Below are 22,465 nucleotides of genomic sequence, written 5' to 3'. Positions count from 1 at the left end.
AGAATCAGGGCGAGTCTGACGTTCAGCAGAGCGAAAACAGAATGAGTTAGGTTCGCAGGTACGCCGCCGACTGCGGAGTCTGGGTCAGCGCCGTTCGTCCCTAACCTCCCGCCGGGACACCGGGCGGGGAAGCCAGACGCACCGGGAACTCCACTCCGAAGAGCCCTGCAAGGCAACAGCTCCGGATCCTTTTAAAGAGCTGGCGCTGTCACGTGACAGAAACCCCGCCCCCCCCCCCCAGGCGGCGGAGACGTTGGACGTCACTTCCGTCCAGGCCGGAACTCAAGATGGCTGCGCTCTTGTCGAGGTGACTTTAGCCTGGGGCTGGGAGTCGGTGGCCGCGGCCCTCGGGAGGCCCGCAGCGCCCTGACGTCTGGCTGACGGCTGTCCGCCCGAGCCTGGGCAGGGAGAGGGCCCGTGGGCGTGCGTGCCGCGCGCGCCGTGGCACCCTAGGGCCCGTCGCATCCCCCAGGCGCTCCGGTGACGCGGGGTCACCGGCCCGTTACCCGGTCCCTACTCCCTACCGACGGGTCGCGCGGCTGTCGCCCCTTCCACTTCCCCCGCCTCCAGTACTTGATTCTCAGACTGCGCTTGGGCCGCACCCAGAGCCGGGCCCCGGGGCAGTAACAGTTAGGACCTCGAGGTCAGCGGATCATCCCCTACGACCTCGACGTCTTGTCTAGCGATTGGGCCTCGGGGGGAGGCATCTTGGTGCAAACTTCGCGTGTAACTCCTGCAAACACTAGTTGCTGGCAGGGGGTGGGCCCCGGGACCGGCCCCTGGAGGAGGGGGCGGGAGGCTTGGCCCCCTACTGCGCTGCCCCAAAGCAGCCTGGGGAATTCAGTTTTAATTCATCTTTTTATTTGGGGTGGGGCGAGGGGGGAGTGGGTGTCTCAGTTTTTCAGTACGAGGTACCCCAGATTTTCTTCCATTCCGAGCTGTCCTCTTTCTAGGCTTCATTCTGTACTCCGAGCCTTTCTGGACGCAGCGGCTGCAGTGACTTCAGACACTCCTGGTACAAGTGCCAGCACACTGTCGTGCCAGGCCTATTTTTGGAAACTATTTGTTATGGAAAGTTAGTCTTAATGTTGTTGAGATTTAATTCCTGATTTCCCCAAATATCCTCTCATTTCTCTTTCCACTTCAGTGACCCAGTATAAAAATAGAGGGACTTTATTTAGTTTTGCTCGGTGACAAAACAATTCCTCTTGGAGTGGAGATCAGGACTGAGTTACTTTTTTTTTTTTTTTTTTTTTAAGATTTTATTTATTTATTCGTGAAAGACACAGAGAGAAAGGCAGAGATACAGGCAGAGGGAGAAGCAGGCTCCATGCAGGGAGCCCGTCATGGGACCCAATTCCAGGACCCCAGAATGACAACCTGGGCTGAAGGCACAGCTAAACCGCTGAGCTGGGCTGCCCAGGACTGGGTTATCTTAATCCATCATTTTTCTCCCTGCCTATTTCCAAATGTATCTCCCCCCCCCCCACCCCACCCCAAGGTGTGCCAACTCCAATCTTACCAGAACTGCGTTCTTTATTCCAGGTAGTTTTACCATAATTGGATGATTTTTGAATTCTTTGGTATGTCATATTTTAGTAGATGTCAGGGACTTTTGGTAGAATTAGCATTCAGCTTGAAATGGTCATATTGGTTCTGAACAGTTCATTTTAAGAGTTTTAGGATTGTTGTTTGGAGGCTGATAATTATCACACTCATTAAGTATGTCCAGACAGTATCATTTTTGAAATGTGTAGGACTGTCACCACTAGTATTCAGATGCTAAGAAATAGACTTCTTTTTCATTAGTAGTAATCTGGAGCTCATGGGAAGGGCACCTCTCTCCTTTTCTCACAAGGGCTTTTTTTAAAATATTTTTTTAATCTTTTTTCTTTTTTTTAAAGATTATTTATTTACTTATGAGAGACACAGAGAGAGAGAGAGGCAGAGACACAGGCAGAGGGAGAAGCAGGCTCCATTGCAAGGAGCCTGACATGGGACTCTATCCTGGGTCTCCAGGATCATGCCCTGGGCTGAAGGCAGCACTAAACCACTAGGCCACTGGGGTTGCCCTCACAAGGGCTTTCTTAAAAGAGGACATAGAGAATTTAAAAAAAAAAATTTTTTTTTTAAAGATTTATTTATTTATTTTAGAGAGAGCATATGCATGGGAGGGGGAGAGAATCTCAAGCAGACTCCTCACTGAGCAAGCACAGAGCCAGTTATAGTTCCAGGGCTCAGTCTCACAACACTGAGATCATGATCTAAGCTGAAATGAGGTTGGAGGCTCAACCCATTGAACCACCCATGCACCACCACCCCCCCTTTTTTTTTCTAATTGAAGTTCTGAGTCAAATTCCATTTCACTGCAGGGATTTGGAACTGTTTGATATAGTCTCAAAGAAAAATATCTTCTTTTTTTTTCTTAAATTATGAATTTTTAAAAAAGATTTTATTCATGAGAGGCAGAGGGAGAAGCAGGCCCCCTGTGGGGAGCCTGATGCGGGACTCAATCCCAGGACCCTTGGGATCACACCCTGAGCCAAAGGCAGATGCTCAACCACTGAGCCACCCAGGTGCCCCAGAGGAAAATACCTTCTAAGAAATTCTAGGAGCTGGTTTCTATTTCTAGTATTGTCACAAATTCCATTTATTTTGTGTAAGTCAAGGTGACTAGTTCCATGATTGCAGTTTCCTCATTTGTGAATGAAAATAGCAATAACTTGGGCCCACTTAAAAAGAACTATTGATTAAACATTTCTAATGCTTGGTTAAAGATTATTAGTTCTCAGAGTACCGTACGTCATGGCTTTTGAGTAGTGCTCTATATTTTGTATACTCCCTAAATGGTTCACAGACTAGCCAGGAATGAATAACCAGCTGAGTGATGTGTGCTCCTTTGGCACTCAGTCGAGGAATGACTTGCCAAAGCCAAGATGGAGATAGAGAACTAAGCTAAGAACAGCTAGGCTCCTGTCTAAAGTTCATGCTGCTTATGCACAAAGTCACCAGGAGTCACTGTCTGCACATCGCTCATTATATAAAATGCCACATGTGAAACACCTCTAAAAATAAGACTTAAATATATAAGATTGCTCTCTAAAATAAGCATATTCATTTCCAAACCATTGTTTTGCGCCTCTTCGGTGTGTCAGACATTATAGGTGTTCTGGACACCAAGCGTTCCAGTCCTTTCCTTAAAGAGTTCAGTTTAGCAGAGGAGATAAGTAAATAGATTAATTATTAAGCAACATAATATGTGTTGATATAGAGATGTGAAGAGATGGTGTAGAGGCACGACAGGTGCAGCGAGTAAGGCTAAAGAAACGGTGAAGTCGCCATCCAGGAGTTGTTGGGTTTTGAAGGATTAGTTTATCTGAGTGTGAGGGAGATTCCACTCAAAGAGCAGCATGAGCAAAAAGGCATGTGCTTCTAGACGGCTTGTTGTGTCTGGGTGTGGTGTAATATTCGGTGTGGTAGATGTATAAGGGACTGAAGGGCATCAGTGGGAGAATGGGTCCAGAGAGTTGGTTTGGCTATCATCTAGACCTTATACCATAAGCAACAGGGAACTGTTAAAAGACTTTGGGGCAGAAGAGCAATGAAATGAGCTTTTTCAGTAAGTTAGCTTTGGTAATATTGAATGATAGGGAATAGAATGATGCTAGGGAGAGCAGTTCAGGAGCTCCTCTTATCATCCTCTTTGCAAGCAATGAAAAGGATAAGGGCTAAAAGGACCAAAGTTTCCTGGATAATATCAGGTGATGCCTTGCACGTATGTGCAGCTGAGAGATAATAAGAGATGAAGGGTAACTTCTGTTGTAACTTGGGGCACTTTGAGTGCTAATAGCCATTAATGACAACTTTTGTATAGAATGATTGTTCTTCATCTTGTCATTCAAAGTTATCCATCTATACATCTATTTTAGTGTTGCTCTTACCCCAGATATTTCTGAAACTTTTTGGCATGCCATCAGATCATGTTTAGAGGTCATGTAAGAGAAATTCATTATATAATAGTCACATCTTATTTTAGACCAAAAATGATTTTATTTAGTTTGATCAAACAGAGTTGGCTTTGAGTAACTTTTGTTTTTTTTTTTTTCCCAAAAGCCAAATCCATTTTCAGCAAATGAATATTTTTACCACCGCTGAAGGTTTTAAAAAGAATGTGATGTGAATTCTAAAGACCTTGGGGAGACCAATGAAATATTAGTAATATATATATATGGACAATGTTACAGTTTTGAGAATGCTTTTCTGTACATTTTCTTATATAATCCAACCAGCAACCAATAAGGTAGGTCTTAGTCTTACCAATCCCATTTCACAAATGAAAAAGCTGCAGCTCAGTGATTCCATAAAATTACACAACACGCAGAACTAGAACTCCAGTGTTTTTTTTTTTTTAATTTTTTATTTTATTTTACTTATTAATGATAGGCACACAGTGAGAGAGAGAAAGAGGCAGAGACACAGGCAGAGGGAGAAGCAGGCTCCATGCACCGGGAGCCCGATGTGGGATTCGATCCCGGGTCTCCAGGATCGTGCCCTGGGCCAAAGGCAGGCGCTAACCGCTGCGCCACCCAGGGATCCCCCTTTTTTTTTTAATATTCTTTCTGCATCACTGTTGTTACCCTAACCCAGAGAAGAGTTTCAAAAATGATGTGAGCAATGATTACATTTTTGGGTAGACATGTATAATGTATTTAGAAGGGAACAATACTAACCAGAAGGATACATTCTGGTTTGTTAATTAAAAATAAAGTACTATGTCTTTTTGGGTACCTGGGTGGCTCTGTCAGTCAAGCGTCTGCCTTCAACTTGTATTGTGATCCTTGGGTCCTGGGATTGAGTCCCGTGTCAGGCTCCCTGCTCAGTGGGGAGCCTGCTTCTCCTTCTCCCTCTGCCTACTGTTCTTGCTCATGCTCTCTCTCTCTCAAATAAATATATAGAATCTTAAAAAAAAAAAAATACTATTTTTAGCTATAACGTATAGTGCACAATTCTTGGTAGGACTTTTCAGAGTTCCTGATTTCACATGAAAGGCAAGGATAGATACCTACTTTTGTCATATTTCAAGTAAGGTTATTGAGTTTGTGTAGCTAGTTTCTGTGAGAGCCTTGTGGAAAGCTTATGTTGGTATTTGTCTGGGAAACAATAGCACTAGACAGAGAGTGCTGTAGATTCCAACCCACATCTGCAAACTCTTGCCGGGTAGCTGAGTGACAGGACCTAGCCTGGTGTAAGGAATGCATGCCCTGCAACTTCAGAGCCACAATTACTTCAATTGATTGAAGACATTTGTTCCCACTTCTTTCTGAGAGCCTTGGGTATACAATGTCTGTATTCACCTCTTGCCTCCAAAGCTGGAAAGAAGGAAGAGCTGAAGGAAGTGTTGATTGGATTATTTTGCCTTCAAGTAGTGGACCTTCTTCTGCCCTGGTGTAAAGCATAGGGAATTTTTTTTTTTTTTTTTTTTTTTTTTAGCATAGGGATTTTGAACTCTTTATGCATCTAATACCAATGGTGTCAGGGACACCATGAGCTTTTTTAGAAGATCATTGGATCTCAAGGAGATTTTTTTATCCCCACAATGCCTCATATAGAGTAGATATATGACAAACTTTTGAAAGATCAATGTATTTTTAATTTTAGTCCCAGAAATTCACTCCGATAACTTTCTTAAATACTTTTGGAAAGATTTGATATAATAATGTAAAAAAAGAGACATAGTGGCCATGTTTTTCATAATACCGTGTGAACTCTGGATCAGTGAAGTTCACTTTACATAGACTGCCTGGGCACATCTTGGTTTTAGACTTGAAAAGCAGTTCTGGTACTGATATATACTTTTTAGTAGAAGTAGCAACTTTTTAGTAGAAAACTTGTGTACACTCCTCATGTAATTCTTCACGTGGTTAGAGAAATCTTTGCATTTCCACACTTTTTGCCCAATTAGAGACTTTTTGACTTGAAGTTCATCCAGCTTGTCTGGAACTTAATGGTAATTCCTAAAATGATAGCTTAATATTTAGGATCCTTCTGCCACAAACCTCTTATTCTTCAACCTTCTTCATTCATCCTTTGGCAACAGTGAATAAGATGTATTCTCATTCTCATTCTTACTTACCCTTAAGTCACTTCCTTTAAGACCTAACTTTAAAAAAATAATCGGGGATCCCTGGGTGGCTCAGCGGTTTCGCGCCTGCCTTTGGCCCAGGGCGTGATCCTAGAGTTCCGGGATCGAGGCCTGCATCGGGCTCCCGGCATGGAGCCTGCTTCTCCCTCTGCCTGTGTCTCTGCCTCTCTCTCTCCCTCTCTCTCTGTCTATCATAAATAAATAAATAAATCTTTTTAAAAAGTTTTTTTTTATGATAGTCACACAGAGAGAGAGAGAGAGAGAGAGGCAGAGACACAGGCAGAGGGAGAAGCAGGCTCCATTCACCGGGAGCCCGACGTGGGATTCGATCCCGGGTCTCCAGGATCGCGCCCTGGGCCAAAGGCAGGTGCCAAACCGCTGCGCCACCCAGGGATCCCTAAATAAATAAACCTTAAAAAAAAAAAAAAAATCACATGGGATGCCTGGGTGGCTCAGCGGTTGAGCATCTGCCTTCGGCTCAGGGCATGATCCCAGGGTCCCAGGATCGAGTCCCACATTGGGCTCCCCTCAAGGAGCCTGCTTCTCCTTCTGCCTGTGTCTCTCATGAATAAATAAAATCTAAAAAAAAAAAAAAAAAATCTTAAAAAAAAAATTGCATTCTGCATTGCGCTGTTGAACATTACGAACCCTGATTATGCTTTTACCATGTATTATTTGTGTTCAGCTAAAACTTTATTTTGCCTTTGTAGATTATATATGTGATTGTTCTCCAGTTATTTAAAGTTGTAGCTTTCCAACTAAAAAATAATCTCAGGGACATTGATACTGCCCTTGTTATCGTGTTATTAATTTTTTCCTCTACTCCTAAATCTAATATGGTACAAAAATAGAGAAGTTGATAAACTGAAATTGATCTCTAAATGTGTGTTGATTCTTTATTCTCTCTTTTTCTAATTTTAATTTTAATTTTTAAAATTTAAATTCAATTAGCCAACATATAGTACATCATTGGTTTCAATTCTCTTTTTTTTAAAAAAGACCTTATTTTTAAGTAATCTCTACACCCAACGTGGGGCTTGAACTCACAACCCTGGAGATCCAGGATCTCGGGCTCCACCCACTCACCCACTAAGCCAGGCAGGTGTCCCCTCCCCCCCATTGACTCTTTATTCTCTTACCTTGCAGACATGTTGGCCGTCATTGCCTCCGTGCCCACCTTAGTCCTCAGCTCTGTATCAGAAAGTAAGTTTCTAAACTTGTGGAGTGTTATTAGGACTTAACTTTTATTTCCCTCAGGGAACAGCAGTGGGTTGTTGGTTTAGATTTTGGGGATATTTATGAAAGGAAATTGTAGATGGTTGGCTAGAAATTTAGTGATTGTGGTCACTATTTTTCTCATCTGGTAGTAGTAGAAGGAAGGATAAGAATAGTAAACTTTAAATTTGGGAAATATTTTATACTTTCAGAAAAGTTGAAAGAATAGTACAATGGAGTTCTATATACTTTTCACCTAAATTCATTGGTTGTTAATATTTTGCTGTGTTTACCTATAGTTCCATGTATTTTAGGTTGTGTTTGTATGTTAGATTATTTTAGACACCTGGTCTAATATTGACAGTTTAGTGTAGTCCAGGCTGATGTATATTTAATTATTGTTAGTATTTTCTCTGAATTCTTTGAGATTAAGTTGCAGACACCATGATGCTTTACTTCTAAATACTTGTTCTAAGAACATGAACATTATCTTATAACCATATAATTACACAAACACAGTTATCAAATTCAGGAAAATTAACATTGATATACTCTTATCCAGCATACATTTAGTTTCAGATTTTCCATTTGTCCCAAATAATGTACTTTATAGAAATACAGTCCTTTATAGAAATACAGTTCCCCATCCAGGAGCTAATTAGGTTCACACATTGTTTTTACTTGTCATGTTTCTTCAGTATCATTTAAGCTGGAACTGCTTTGTAACTTCCCTTTGTCTTTTATGACACTGACATTTTTGAAGAATACAGGCCAGTTATTTTGTAGAATATCTCTCAACTTGGGTTTGTCTGACCATTCCCTATAATTAGAGTCAAGTTACCTCTTTTCAGCAGGAGTAATATGTGATGTTATATTCTCTGTTATAGTCATATCAGGGGGCATGTGATCATTTGAATAAAGGAATATCTGCTAGGTATTTTTCCCACTATGAAGTTACTGGTTTTTTTTTTCTTTCTGTAATTAATAAGTAAACTCTGAGTAGGTTATATTTTCTGGAGGGAGATGGAATCACATTTAATACAGACAGCTAATGAATTGTTGAACAGCTATGTTCAACACTTGGCTTCAATCCAGGGAAACCAAGAAACTGTTCAGAAGTACTGAGCTGATCCGGTTCTTGGTTTTTGAGAACCTGAAAGGGAGTCTTGACAAAACAGATGAGAGCAGGTGGTGATGTATGAGACAGCACAGCACCTGTGGTCTGGGAAAGAGTGATCCATTTATGTAAATGATTCTGAAATATTGTAGTTGCTCTGCAGTGCAGTATGAAAGAAGTTGAGCTTCTGTTTCAGGCCTTGTATGTTGGGGGTTGGAAAGAAGAGTTCTCCTCTGGTATGACCTCACTGGGTGATTGAGGTTATTAATAACGAGTCAGACTTGGCATACAGACAAGGGGAGTAGATGAACATGTTTTCCTTATGCGGTGGGTTCATCCAGCCCAGCTTAGAGCTTAGCTTATTTTATTTAACTTTTTGTTATGTAAAAACTTAGGCCAAGTTTACTTTTAATCATTTTAAAGTCTTCTGGTTTTATTTTAGTGCTGTTCCTTTGGGAACCACAGCCAAGGAAGAGATGGAGAGGTTCTGGAATAAGAACACTGATTTAAACCGTCCTCTGTCTCCCCATATCACTATCTACAGGTAAGGTCTCTGGAACCAGGGAGTTTAGAAGTAATAGTTGAAGGTTCTGGAAGCTGGGCCATTGCCTCCCTGATTATTTCCCTTAGGCCTTTTTTATAAGAAGACTTTTTTCTGTCTTCTGGCCTTAGAGGGTAATTCATCCTGCAGAAGTGCCATTTGGAAAATGCTGGTGGGTCAAAATGTACTTCCTATCAATTGAAAAAAATTATTTTGAAACAATTTCAAATTTACATAAATGTTATAAAAACAATACACAGAATTCTTATATGTCTTTATGCACATTCCCAATTTGTTAACATGTCCAAATGATTTAAGATCAAGTGCAGAGATGATATTCCATGACTCCTGTAATGCTGCTGTAAACAAGTTATCACAAACTTTGTGGCTTCGAACAACACATTTATTGTCTTACAGGTCCATAGTTCAGAAGTCTGACCCAAGTCTCACCGGGTTAAAATTAAGGTGTTGGTAGGGTTGCATTCCCGTCTGGAGGCTCAAGGGAAGAATCTTTTTCTTTGCCTCTTGCAGCTTCTAGAGGTTACTCTGAGTTCCTTGGATTGTGGCTTCTTTTCCCCATCAGCAATGTTGAGTGACATTCTCCCTCCCACCACTTCGACCCAGTTTGTCACATTTCTTCTCTGATTCCCTCTTTCTACCAGCCTCTAACACTTTTAAGGACCTTTGTGATTATTTGGGACCATCCAGATAATCCAGGATAGTCTCCTTGGGTTAAGGTGAGCTTATTAGCAAACTTAATTTTGTCTGCAACTTTAAATTCCACTTTGCCATTTAAGGTAAAATACTCAAAGGTTCCACATTCCTGTGCACATCTTTAGGGAGGCTGTTACTCTGCCTACCACAAACTCTTTTTTTTTTTTTTTAATTTTTATTTATTTATGATAGTCACACAGAGAGAGAGAGAGAGAGAGAGAGAGGCAGAGACACAGGCAGAGGGAGAAGCAGGCTCCATGCACCAGGAGCCCGACGTGGGATTCGATCCTGGGACTCTAGGATCACGCCCTGGGCCAAAGGCAGGCGCCAAACCACTGTGCCACCCAGGGATCCCTACAAACTCTTAATACCTGAGTGCATGTTTCTTAAATTCAAGGACACTCTAGGGGCACCTGGGTGTTTTAGTTGTTTAAAAATCTGACTCCTGATTTTGGCTTAGGTCCTGATCTCAAGGTCATGAGATTGAACCCTGAATTGGGCTCTGTGCTGGATTTGGAGGCTACTTGGGATTTTTTCTCATCTTCTCCCTCTCCTCGCCCCTTCCCTCTATTAAAAAAAAAAAAAAAAAAAAAAAAAAAAATTCAAGGGCACTCTAGAGTACAGCCATCACTATCAGAGAATTAACTTTGGCCCATTGTTACCATCTAATCCTCAGATCCCATTCACATGTCATTTGTCCTCATAAATGTCTTTTCTAGGTCCAGGATCCGACCCAGGATCATGTATTGCATTTAGTTGTCTCTTTAACTCTTTGATCTCCTTCAGCGTGGAACAGTCTTTTTATCTTTCATGACCTTAACATTTTTAGAATGTTCCTGTTTGGGTTTGCCTGACATTTTCTTGTGATTCATGCATGTTGGGCAGTACTATCTCTGAAGCAGAGGTATGCTCTTTTCAGCGCATGGGTTGGGAGGAACTGCATATGGGAGTGATTTATCCCATTCCTGGCAACATTGACTTTTATCATTAGTTAAAATGTCTACTTAGGTTTCTCCATCTATAAAGTTAATGAACAAAGATAGTGTGTTTATTAATTGTTAATTATTTTGTGGTGAGATTTCTACTCCCCCATCTATTGATGATACTTACCATCAATGTTTATTAGTTGTTACTAGGAGTCAGTTATTACTATGTTGGTTGCCAGATTATAATTCTCCTAATCCCATCATACCTTCTAGATTTATTTATAAACAAACAAACAAATAAATAGGATAAAATTTGCTTTCTTTATCAGCATAGACTCAAAGATTCCTAAAAGGAAAAACTCATTTCTACTCTTATGACACCAACTAAAGGAAAAACAGGATTGTTTCCTCTCTGCTTTCAATACTTCTGACTTCAAATATGTGGAGGTTTTCTTCCCACACCAACCAGTTTTCCAACTCTCCAGACACTGGTTGAGTGTCTAGTAATCCATTTATGACACTTACTATCTGGAGTCTGTGCAGACCCCACAGGCCAGTCCTGCCAGACTGGCCCCCACTCTAGATGCCAGTTTGCAGGCCCTGTGCTTTTGACCAGCTATAAATCAAGGGTTCTCTCTACCCCCTCCTCAGGTTCAATAATTTGTTGGAATTGCTCATAGAACTTGGAAACGTTTACTTATTTTTACTAGTTGATTATAAGGGATATTATAGATGATACTGATAAACAACCAGGTACCTATTTAGGTGCCTCTGTGTCTGGAGTAGTTCCAAGCACAGGAGCTTCTATCCCCATGGAGTTGGGCTGTACCACCCTCTTGACATGTGGGTTTATCTACCAACTTGGAAACTCTGAATCCATTACTTTTGGGATTTTTATGGAGGCTTCATCAGGGAGGCAGGATTGATTATTAACTCAATCTCTAGCCCCTCTTCTCTCCCTGGACAAAGAGGGAGTGGATCTGAAATTTCCAAGTTTCTAATCGTGGCTCAGTCTTTCTGGTAACCAGCCTCCATCCACATTCACCTCAATAGAACAAAGGACGCTCTTAATACCCAGGAAATTCAAAAGGATTTAGGAACTGTGTGTCAGGAATCAGGGTCAAAGACCAAATATTAGGACAAAAGATGTTCCTAGCACTCCCTATCACTCAGGAGATTATAAGGGTTTTAGGAGCTCTGTGTCAGGAACCAGGAACAGAGACAATGTATATACATACTTATTATTTCATAGTTCCTATTTGCCCAAGGAGTTACACTGTAACTCTCCTTTATTTTGATGTTCAATTTGTCCCACACTTAGCCAGTAGGAATTCTTCAAGAAGACTCCTGTGAAATCAAGATCTGGGCGCTAGGGATCCCTGGGTGGCGCAGCGGTTTGGCGCCTGCCTTTGGCCCAGGGCGCGATCCTGGAGACCTGGGATCAAATCCCATGTCGGGCTCCCGGTGCTTGGAGCCTGCTTCTCCCTCTGCCTGTGTCTCTGCCTCTCTCTCTCTCTCTCTCTCTCTCTCTCTCTCTCTGTGACTATCATAAATAATAAATAAAAGAAAAAAAAAAGCCCAAATTAAAAAAAAAAAAAAAAGATCTGGGCGCTGGATGTGTTCATTGCTACCCGGATGTCATTGCTTCCAGGCCTTTTCAGTAGATCTAAGATGTATGTGTATGCAAGTATATACAGGTGCATAGATGCATCTGTAGCTGCTTATCTGTTGTCCTCAGAAGTAGCATTGATAGCTGCTGTGCTGGTGTTTGCAAAGAAAAACCCCTCTTGAGCTGCTCCTTAAGCTCCACTACCCTCTTTCCTTGGGTTCTGGCCAGGGAGGCTGGCCATTTTTTAACCACCTCCACAAATACCACAACCCTTTAGATATTTTCCAAGCCAGATTCCAGAAATAATTCTGATTGCAGAAATTGGACATTCTACTAAAACAGGAGACTAATTAAGTGACCTTAATCCTTGCAACTTCATGATAAAACTTTCTTTAAGAGAGAAAAGATTTGGGGGAGTATGATAATGGTGAACTTACTATTATGTTATTCTGAATCTATATTTAAAGCCCGGTCCTTTTTTCTTGGGTCACATAATGAATGGTAATAAGATGGTGGGCTTGAGTCTTCCACTACCTTCTTTGCTCTTGGAGTAATGAGACTCTAGACACACTTATAGCATCAGGGAACACAGAGCTGTTTCCAAGGTCATATATCCAGGAAAGATGTCTGATTAATGTTTTATGGAATCATATTTTCTATTACTAACTTTTAAAGTTGTTTGGAAGAGGCATGAAAATAAATGGGTAAGTTAGCACCTTCTGAAATACTCTTTTCTCTCAATAAATTGAGTCAGTTTATCAAAGCAAACATATAGTGCAGGGTTTAAGTTATCAGGAAAACAAGAGCCACTGAAAAGGATGTTAAAAAACTTTTTTAGGGAATCCCTGGGTGGCTTAGCAGTTTAGTGCCTGCCTTCGGCCCAGGTCATCATCCTGGAGACCCGGGATTGAGTCCCACGTCACGCTCCCTGCATGGAGCCTGCTTCTCCCTCTGCCTGTGTCTCTGCCTCTGTGTGTGTGTGTGTGTGTGTCTTTCATGAATAAATAAATAAAATCTTAAAAAAAATAAAAAAACTTTTTTAAACTTGGAGTTGGAAGGGTCCATAAAACTTAATTTCATCATCAATCTCATTGGTTTTGAGTGCTCCTTGGGGCTTTGCATAGTCCACTAAGCTTTTGTGGGTAGCTGTGTGGGGCTGGCTAACACGCAGATGGCACTGTAGGCACCCCTGCTTGGGTCACCAGAGTTTCTTTGATCTGTTTTATATATTGCGTTTTTGCATTTAAAGGTGCTGCTCACCAAAAAAAAAAAAAAAATGGTTAAAAGCCACTGTTGTGCCAAATAAGCGAATATCTTCTACAGTATTTTCATGTGGTTGTCTGCCGAGGCTTGTACACCTCCAGTGTACAAGAAACTCACTACCCCATCTCCAGTTTGGGAACTGCTCTTATCATCAGAAAGACTCTTCTTTTATTAAGTTGCTGCAACTTCCATCTTCTATCCAATGGCTCTAGTTTTACCTTGAATCATATAAAATAAATCTAAGCACACTGAATCTCTGACATGTATTGATTTTGAATATCGTTGCATGTACTTATTGGCCATTTGCATCTCTTCTTTGGAGAAAGGAATATTCAAATCCTATGCTCATTTTTTTATTTTTAATTTTTTTTTAAGATTTTATTTATTCATAGAGACACAAAGAGAGAATGAGAGGTAGAGACACAGGCAGAGGGAGAAGCAGGCTCCATGCAGAGAGCCTGACGTGGGACTCGATCCAGGGTCTCCAGGATCACGCTCCGGGCTGCAGGCGGCACTAAACCGCTGCACCACCGGGGCTGGCCTATTTTTAATTTTTTTAAATAATGCTTATTTTACTTTATTCATTTTTTTTTATTCTTTTTTTTTTATTCATTTTTTTTTGAAGATTTGATTTATTTATTTGATACAGAGATAGTGAGAGAAAGAGCACAGACCAGGAGCAAGAGAAGCAGACTCTCCGCTAAGGAGTGAGCCTGACATGGGGCTCCATGCCAGGACTCTGAGATCATGACCTGAGCCGAAGGCAGATGCTTAACCGAATGAGCCACCCAGGCACCCCCTATGCTCATTTTTTAAATTGGGCTGTCTTTTTACTTCTTTTTTTTTTTTTTTAACATTTTTTATTAATGGTAAAACATGCATAATATAAAACTATAAAACTTGCCATTTTAACCATTTTTAAGTGCACACACAGTTCAGTAGCATTAAGTATATTCACTTATATAAACCATCACCACTATCCATCGCCAGATCCTTTTATATTCCTATTTATTTATTTATTTATTTATTTATTTATTTATTTATTTATGATAGTCACACACACACACAGAGAGGCAGAGACACAGGCAGAGGGAGAAGCAGGTTCCATGCACCGGGAGCCTGACGCGGGATTCGATCCTGGGTCTCCAGGATCGCACCCTGGGCCAAAGGCAGGCACTAAACTGCTGCGCCACCCAGGGATCCCCCTTTTATATTCCTAAACTGAAACTCTGTACTCATTAAGCAATAATTCCCATTCTCCTCTGCCCCCAGATCCAGCCCCTAACCATTTGATTTTCTCTCTTAATAAATTTGACTACTCTGGGTACCTCATAAAATGAAACCATACAATGCTTGTCCTTTTGTGTCTGGCTTACTTCACTTGGCACAATGTCCTCAAAGATTCATCCATGTTGTAGAATGTGTTGGAATTCCATTCCTTTCTAAGGCTGAATAAATACCCTGTTGTATGTGTATACTACATTTTGCTTATCCATTCATGCATCCGTGGACATTTGTGTTGCTTCCACCTTTCCACTATTGTGAATAATGCTGCAGTGAGCATCGGTGTACAAATACTTCTTTGAGTCCCTGCTTTCAGTTCTTTTGAGTATATACCTAGAAGTGGAACTGAACTGTGGGATCATATAGTAGTTTTCTTTATTTAATTTTTTGAGTAACCTGTCATCCTTTTTTCCATAGGAGCTGTGTTGTTTTATGTTCCAGCAGAGCACAAGGGTTCTAATTTCTCTACCTCCTCCTCAATATTTGTTATTATTATTATTTTTTTAAATAATAGCCATCCTAATGGATATGAAGAAGTATCTCATTGTAGTTTTGATTTGCACCTCTGTAATCATTAGTGATGATGAGCATCTTTTTGTCAACTAACTGGCCATTTGTATATCTTCCCTGGAGAAATGCTTTTTACTTTGTTGATGGTATCATTTGCAATATGGTTAAATCACTTGCTTAAATTCATATGTCGTATATCTCTAGCTTTTCTTTAACATTCTACTGACAATCAAAAAAGGGAATAAAATTAATATATTTCAAATCAGTGTATCTGTTGATTGCTCATAGTGTGTTTGATACTCTTTTAGGAGTTGGAAATACAGAGTTGAGTAAGATCTAATCTGTGTTCAAAGGGATCTCATTATGTCCTGAAAAATCTTTTTTCCTGAGGAAAGATTTTGGTGGCTCTTAGTGATTCTTTTCTGTAAGTGAATTAAAACAGTCTTGATTTTCTATACTAGACTCTTTTTTTTAAGATTTATTTATTTATTCATTCATTCATTCATAGAGAGAGAGAGAGAGGCAGAGACACAGGCAGAGGGGGAGAAGCAGGCTCCCTGCAGGAAGCCCCACGTGGGACTCAATCCCATGTCCCCAGGATCACACCCCGGGCTGCAGGCGGCTCTAAACCGCTGCGCCACCGGGGCTGCCCTCTATACTAGACTCTTACCTAATGTCGAACAAGAAATAGTGGGAATTATTTGTCTTTGCTTTGTAATGTCGAGGTCTCAGCTAGAAAACATGACGGCTGGGGCTGAATTTATGAAGATCCATTTACTCACATGACTTGGGTTTGAGCCTGGCTGTTAGGGGCACCATCCTTTTCTCTCCGCCTGAACCTTGCTACCTAAGTGCTCTTCATAGGGCTATTTGGGCTTCCTCACAGCCTGAGACAGTATGATTTGGAAGTCATGCGGTGTCAGTTCTGTTACATTCTTTCTTGAGGCAATCAATCATGAAGGCTAAATACTTACCTGCCTGATAAAGAGTGACAAGACTCTGGAAGGTCATGGAGGACTAGAAATAGTACTGTGGTTGTTTAGGAAATAAAATCTCCTTTACCTTACTCAGCACTCAGCTGACCCAAGGCTGTGGTTGTAACCATTTTTGAAAATTAGGGTCATGTTTGACTCCAGCGGTTTCTTGTCTCAACCCCATTTTCCACTTCAGTATTTCTAAATGCCAGAGCAGTGCACACGCTTCATCTGGTAGCTCTTCCAGTCATGGGATTTCATTCGCTGGCCACGAGCCCTAAGTCCATTTGGAATGCTAAGCAATGTCTTACGATTTCCCCACCTCTGTTTTTTTCAGTTCTCTCAAATCAATATTTGTTCTGTCTTTTTCAGTCTGATAATCATTCTCTTTGACAAATAAAATAGTTGAGCAATCTGCTTTGTACTCTGTCATCTATTAACATAAAATTGTCCATCCCGGTTAGGAGGCTTTCTTTCCCTGAATACAATTTTAAAAGCCCCTTTTTGTTGTCCTTGACATTTTTGCAAGCCTCAGCTCATTCTGGGTTTTAGTCTCCTGATTTATCTAACCAAATTATGTCATTGTTCTCTGCTTGTCCTTTGTTATCTGGGTCTTCTTCCGCCTTTTATATTTATCCTGTTAAGTCTGAGTTAAGCAGAGTGGTGTCTAGCCAGTTTTTTTTGGTTTCTTTGGACATTACTCCTTTCTTACTGTGACCATTTTCGTTTCATAGTTAGAATTTCTTTTTGAGATTTTTTTTTCAACCTACTTGAGTAGCTTTGCTTTAGAGTGTTTGAAAATATGGTCTGATTATGCTCAGCATTTCCTATCTAAGCTGACTTTCCAGGATGAGTGTTAACTTTATCCAAAGACTCTCGTTCTTTCCATTTCACTAACCAATCCTCTCGAGCATGAGAACTAGGTCCAGAATATAGCAGTGTTAGTTGTCCTTCTATGGAAATGCTTTGGCAAATTAATGATTCAGAACATGATTTAGAAAGGGGTTTGATGACAAAGTATTTTGAAACTACCGTGGATTAAGAAACATTTATTAATAAACCCAGGAAAATTGGGTTTAAAAATTTGGTATAGGTAGTTTATTAGGGAATAAACGGTGTGCTCACTGTGAATATTTATGGGCACATAATAAGAAAGAATTCAAGGGTGACTATTTATTCTGTGAAATTAGATTGACAAAACTCACTTCGTTTTCCTTTTACTTCAGTCATATGACAGGAGCAAGGAAGGACACAAGTGGTTGTATTCTATTATTTTCTAACTAGATGTAACTTTACTTGGTGTCTTTGACCCACCCATGTTAATTCTTGGCAAAGGAGGAGTTTTATTTGTGATTGATTCCTTCTGGTTAAAGGGTGGGGTGCTTCTCTGGAAATAAATCAATTTTAATATATTCAGACTACAAAGTGGAAACACAAGAATGCAAAACCTATTTTTGTTTTTATGTGTAAATCGTGCCTATTTCCAAAGTGATTTATGTTCTTTTCGTGACTCTCTATTGTGGTGTCATATTTTCCTTTCTTTAATTGCCTTTGTGTATTTCTTTGCAGTTGGTCTCTTCCCATGGCAATGTCCATTTGCCACCGTGGTACTGGTGTGGCCTTGAGTGCAGGTATGTACATGTGTATTTATTTTTGTGCGTGTGCACACACACAGACATAAACGTCTATTTACTTAATGTATGAATTGTATGCTGGTCTTAGTACATCCATTTCAGTAGTAGAGTTTAAAACAGGTAGTAAGTATGCAGATTATAATCAGGTTTTGGGATCTGATGCATCTTTCCACAATGAGAGGATCGGCCATATTTAAATTTTTTTCTTGGCTTGTACTGGAAATGTGGACATATTTTTGTTTTGTATACTATTCTTCAGGGTCCCCCTGGGGTCCTGTAGACAGTATTTTTACTGAAGTGGTCATCAGCAGGACTGGTGGCTCAAGTGTAGGGACCCTGCATTTAGGGAGCTGCTGCTGAGACATTGTCAGAAATTATCTAGACCATGTCTTCACCATTCAAAATCAGATTTGTTTTATTGATAAGATAATCTAGTAGGAGTAGGAACTCCTATCTAAGGTCTGATGTTATCATTCCTATATTATCATTCCTTTGGTTGGTAAAGAGATGATGGAATCCAGGTATAAGAATGATTGCTTTTGGGGATCCCTGGGTGGCGCAGCGGTTTTGCACCTGCCTTTGGCCCAGGGTGCGATCCTGGAGACCTGGGATCGAATCCCACATCAGGCTCCCGGTGCATGAAGCCTGCTTCTCCCTCTGCCTATGTCTCTGCCTCTCTCTCTCTCTCTCTCTCTCTGTGACTATCATAAATAAATAAAAATTTTTTTTTAAAAAAAGAATGCTTTTGCCTGGGAATCTGCGTATAGTTTCTGGTTTGAAACCCACTTGGAATGAAATAATCTGATACATTTCTTTTTTTTTTTTTTTTAAGATTTTATTTATTCATGAGAGACACAAGCAGAGGGAGAAGTAGGCTCCATACAGGGAGCCCAATGTGGGACTTGATCCCGGGTCTCCAGGATTATGCCCTGAGCCGAAGGCAGCGCTAAACCGCTCACCCGGGCTGCCCATTTCTTTCTTTGTTTCTTTTTTTTTTTTTTTTAAAGATTTTATTTATTTATTCATGAGAGACACAGAGAGGCAGAGACATAGGCAGAGTGAGAAGTAGGCTCCCCACAAGGAGCCCAGTGTGGGACTCAATTTCGGACCCTGGGATCACTCCCTGAGCAGAAGGCAGATGTTCAGCTGCTAAGCCACCCAGGCATCCCAATACAATACATTTCAAGATCAGGCTCTTCTAGCTGTAAATTCATTATTACTTTATTTATTTATTTATTTATTTATTTATTTATTTATTTATTTATTTTTAAGATTATTTATTTATTTATCCATAGAGACACAGAGAGAGAGAGGCAGAGACACAGGCAGAGGGAGAAGCAGGCTCCATGCAGGGAACCTGACGTGGGTCTCGATCCAGGGTCTCCAGGATCACGCCCTAGGCTGCAGGCGTCGCTAAACTGCTGCGCCACCGGGGCTGCCCCTCATTATTACTTTATTTCTGCTTGCTTAGAATTTTATAATTGTTAGATGGATACTTTATGCTTATTTTGGTGGTATTGATGAGCAAATTTAATCCTAAAAACCATTGGAAGAACAGGAGCACTTTATTTATAAGTCCAATTGATTGATTCCCTTTTTATTTCCATGTATTTATCACCATTGAGTGATAAAAAAGATGTTGACTCTTTCATAGACTATAATGACAAAGTATTAGTTTGCCAAACATAGCTAAAGTTAATATATTTTCTTTTACAAGTGTACTTAATAATTATTTATTTTTTCTATCTGACCTGCTTGAATGACCTTGTATTCATCGATATTTATCCAGTTTTTCCCTAACCTTGTCCCCTAATTCTATGATGGAATGTAGTGTCTGTTGTTTACATATGGTAGTAGTTTTCATGTTTCCCTCAAATGCTGAAGGTCTGTTCATATATTTTTAAGATTCTTTTTTTATTTATTAAAGAAAGAATGAGAGAGAGAGGGCATGAGCTGTGGTGGGGTGAAGGGGAGGTAGAGGGAGAAGCAGGCTCCCCAGTTTGTGGAGCTCGATCCCTGGACTACAGGATCCTGACCTGAGCCGAAGGCAGGCAATTAACCAACCAAGCCACCCAGACGCCCCCAAAGATCTATTCAAAACTGGAAGGGAACCGGTTTTTGCTAGATTGGATGATGTAGGCAACTTAGTCAACTCTTTAAACCTTGGTTTATTCCTTTTAATATAAGCATATTAATAATGCCTATATCAGAATTGATGGAATTTCAAGAAAGTATACTCTGTTGACTTATGAAAATAGGGATAAGAAGCATGATAAATTGAATGGCAACAATCTCTTAGAAGATGATATGCACTGGACCAAATGGTGAGAAGAATTGGATCATTTGGCCTGAAATGAAGTCAATCCCAGCACCTGTGATCTTTGCATTCTTAGGGCTCTCCTCCAATCTCTTTTTCACATAACAGCAGGAGAAACAAAAACCTTTTGAAAATAAATTGAATCACCTCACACTTAGATTCATCCTATTACTGTATTTGCCTTGGCACTTAGATTAAAATTCACATCTCCACCATGGCCAAAAGTGTGCTGCATGATCTGGCCTTGCCAAGCTCATGTCTGCCTTGTCGCCTCTTGCTTACTGTGCTCTGGCTGCCCTGGTCTTTGAATTCCTTTGAACGAACAAAACTCTTTTTCACCTCAGAGCCATTGCATGTTTTGTTCCCTTAATCTGAAATGTCTGCCCCTACCCTTTTCTGCAATGGGCATGGTTAGTTCCTTTTTATCCTTTAGATTGGAACAGAATTGTCAACTTAAACAGTACTTTGCTTACCACCATCTCTGAAAAAGGAGCTTCTGCTTCTAGTTCTTTTTTTTTTTTTTAAGATTTTATTTATTTATTCATGAGGGACACAGAGAGAGAGAGGGGCAGAGACACAGGCAGAGGGAGAAGCAGGCTCCATGCAGGGAGCCTGATGTGGGACTCTATCCAGGGTCTCCAGGATCAGGCCCTGGGTTGAAGGCAGCGCTAAACCACTGAGCTACCCGGGCTACCCTTTTATTACATATTTGTAATTATTTTGTCTGCTTACTTTTTATAAATCTGTCTTTTTTTAAAGATTTTATTTATTCATGAAAGAGAGAGCTAGAGAGACAGCACAAGCAGAAGGAGGAGCAGAGGGAGAGGGAGAAGCAGACTCCCCGCTGAGCAGGAAGTCCAATGTGGGGCTCGATCCCAGGACCCTTAGATCATGGCCCGAGCCAAAGGCAGCCTCTTAACCAATTGAGCCACCTAAATCTGTCTCTTTTATGAGACTACAAACTCTTCACAGAGTGGGGACTGCATCTGTCTTCTTCCCCCTTTGTACCCTCTAGTGAGCACTCAATAGGTGCTTGGATCTCTGTTTACTAAATGAATATGCCCACGTAAATCATTTTGCTCATGGTGATCATTTCAGAACTGTTCATTCTTCCTGCCTTCTAATTAATCTCCTGCTATGCATTAGAAATTAGATAGTGATTGTAATAGCCTCTACCATCAAGGGCAGAAGAATCTAAGGAGTAAGAAAAACTATTTTTTTTAATATTTATTTATTTATTTTAGGGGGAGGAGAGAATGAGAGAGAGCATGGTGGGGAGGGGCAGAGGGAGAGGGGGAGAGAGCAGACTCCACACTGAGCATGGAGCCCAATGACCCCAGCCCATGACACTGAGATCACAACCTGAGTTGAAACCAAGAATTGGACACTCAACCGACTGTACCACTCAGGTACCCCTGTGGTAACTTTTTAATAGAGTTATGGGATCCCTGAGGAGAGGTCATTTCTGGAGCAGTTGGAGAGCTTGAAAGGATGAGTTAAGAGCTCATGAAGAGGAGGTAGAGGAAGGCATTCAACAGAGAAACTACCTTATGCAGAGGCCTAGGCGTTGGGAAGGATCCAGAGTTACCAGATAGTGATGACTGGGTCTGATGTTGAGAATAGTGTCTATGGGAGAGGTAGCAGAAGGTTAGGCTGAGAGTGTGCCAGACAGTGAAGAACTTTGCCACATAGGGAGGTTGGAACTTGACTGTAGACTGTTGGAAGTCATAAAAGGTTCCTGTTCTCAGGGTGCCTGGCTGGCTAAGTCAGTAGAGCACATGACTCTTGATCTTGGGGTTGTGGGTTCAAGCCCACATTGGACATACAGCTTACATTAAAAAAAAAAAAAAGTTCCTGTTCTCATTTGTTCCAGTAATAAATTAAGCTGCCAGGACAAATCCATGATAAGGTATTTATTCCAACTATAGAGATTTTGTAGCCAGTATATAAATCCTAAAAAACATAATGAACCAAAAAGTTTGATGACACTAGTTTGACTTTAAAATAGAATTTATTGGGGATCTCTGGGTGGCTCAGCAGTTTAGCGCCTGCCTTCGGCCCAGGGCGTGATCCTGGAGACCTGGGGTTGAGTCCCACGTCAGGCTCCCTGCATGGAGCCTGCTTCTCCTTCTGCCTGTGTCTGCCTCTCTCTCTCTCTCTCTCTCTCTCTCTCTCTCTGTCTCTCATGAATAAATAAATCTTAAAAAAAAAAAAGAATT

At 40.9% G+C, this 22,465-nt stretch overlaps 1 protein-coding gene and 1 long non-coding RNA gene across 5 annotated transcripts in view; both read left to right on the top strand.

Moving 5' to 3' along the window:
• The first annotated feature begins 179 nt into the window (after window positions 1-179).
• Window positions 180-22,465, top strand: part of SDHC (succinate dehydrogenase complex subunit C) — a 66,222-nt gene continuing 43,936 nt past the window's right edge. For 2 of the 4 annotated variants that reach the window (XM_049106846.1, XM_049106845.1), the window contains exons 1-4: window positions 181-307; window positions 7,289-7,345; window positions 8,917-9,018; window positions 17,865-17,926. In XM_049106846.1, the coding sequence (XP_048962803.1) occupies window positions 288-307; window positions 7,289-7,345; window positions 8,917-9,018; window positions 17,865-17,926 (241 nt within the window). In that variant the 5' untranslated portion in view covers window positions 181-287. Of the gene's footprint in view, window positions 308-7,288; window positions 7,346-8,916; window positions 9,019-17,864; window positions 17,927-22,465 lie in introns of all 4 variants that reach the window. The other 2 variants (XM_049106844.1, XM_025420845.3) reach the window with 2 other exon arrangements.
• Window positions 9,025-15,583, top strand: LOC118353585 (uncharacterized). The gene is made up of 2 exons (XR_004812828.1): window positions 9,025-9,752; window positions 15,229-15,583. It is a non-coding gene; the product is annotated as an uncharacterized LOC118353585 (long non-coding RNA).

This window comes from Canis lupus, chromosome 38 (assembly GCF_003254725.2).
Source record: "Canis lupus dingo isolate Sandy chromosome 38, ASM325472v2, whole genome shotgun sequence".
Classification (NCBI taxonomy): Eukaryota; Metazoa; Chordata; class Mammalia; order Carnivora; family Canidae; genus Canis; species Canis lupus.
The sequence above is the reverse complement of the archived record's forward strand: the minus strand, read 5'-3'. Positions and strand labels throughout refer to the sequence as shown.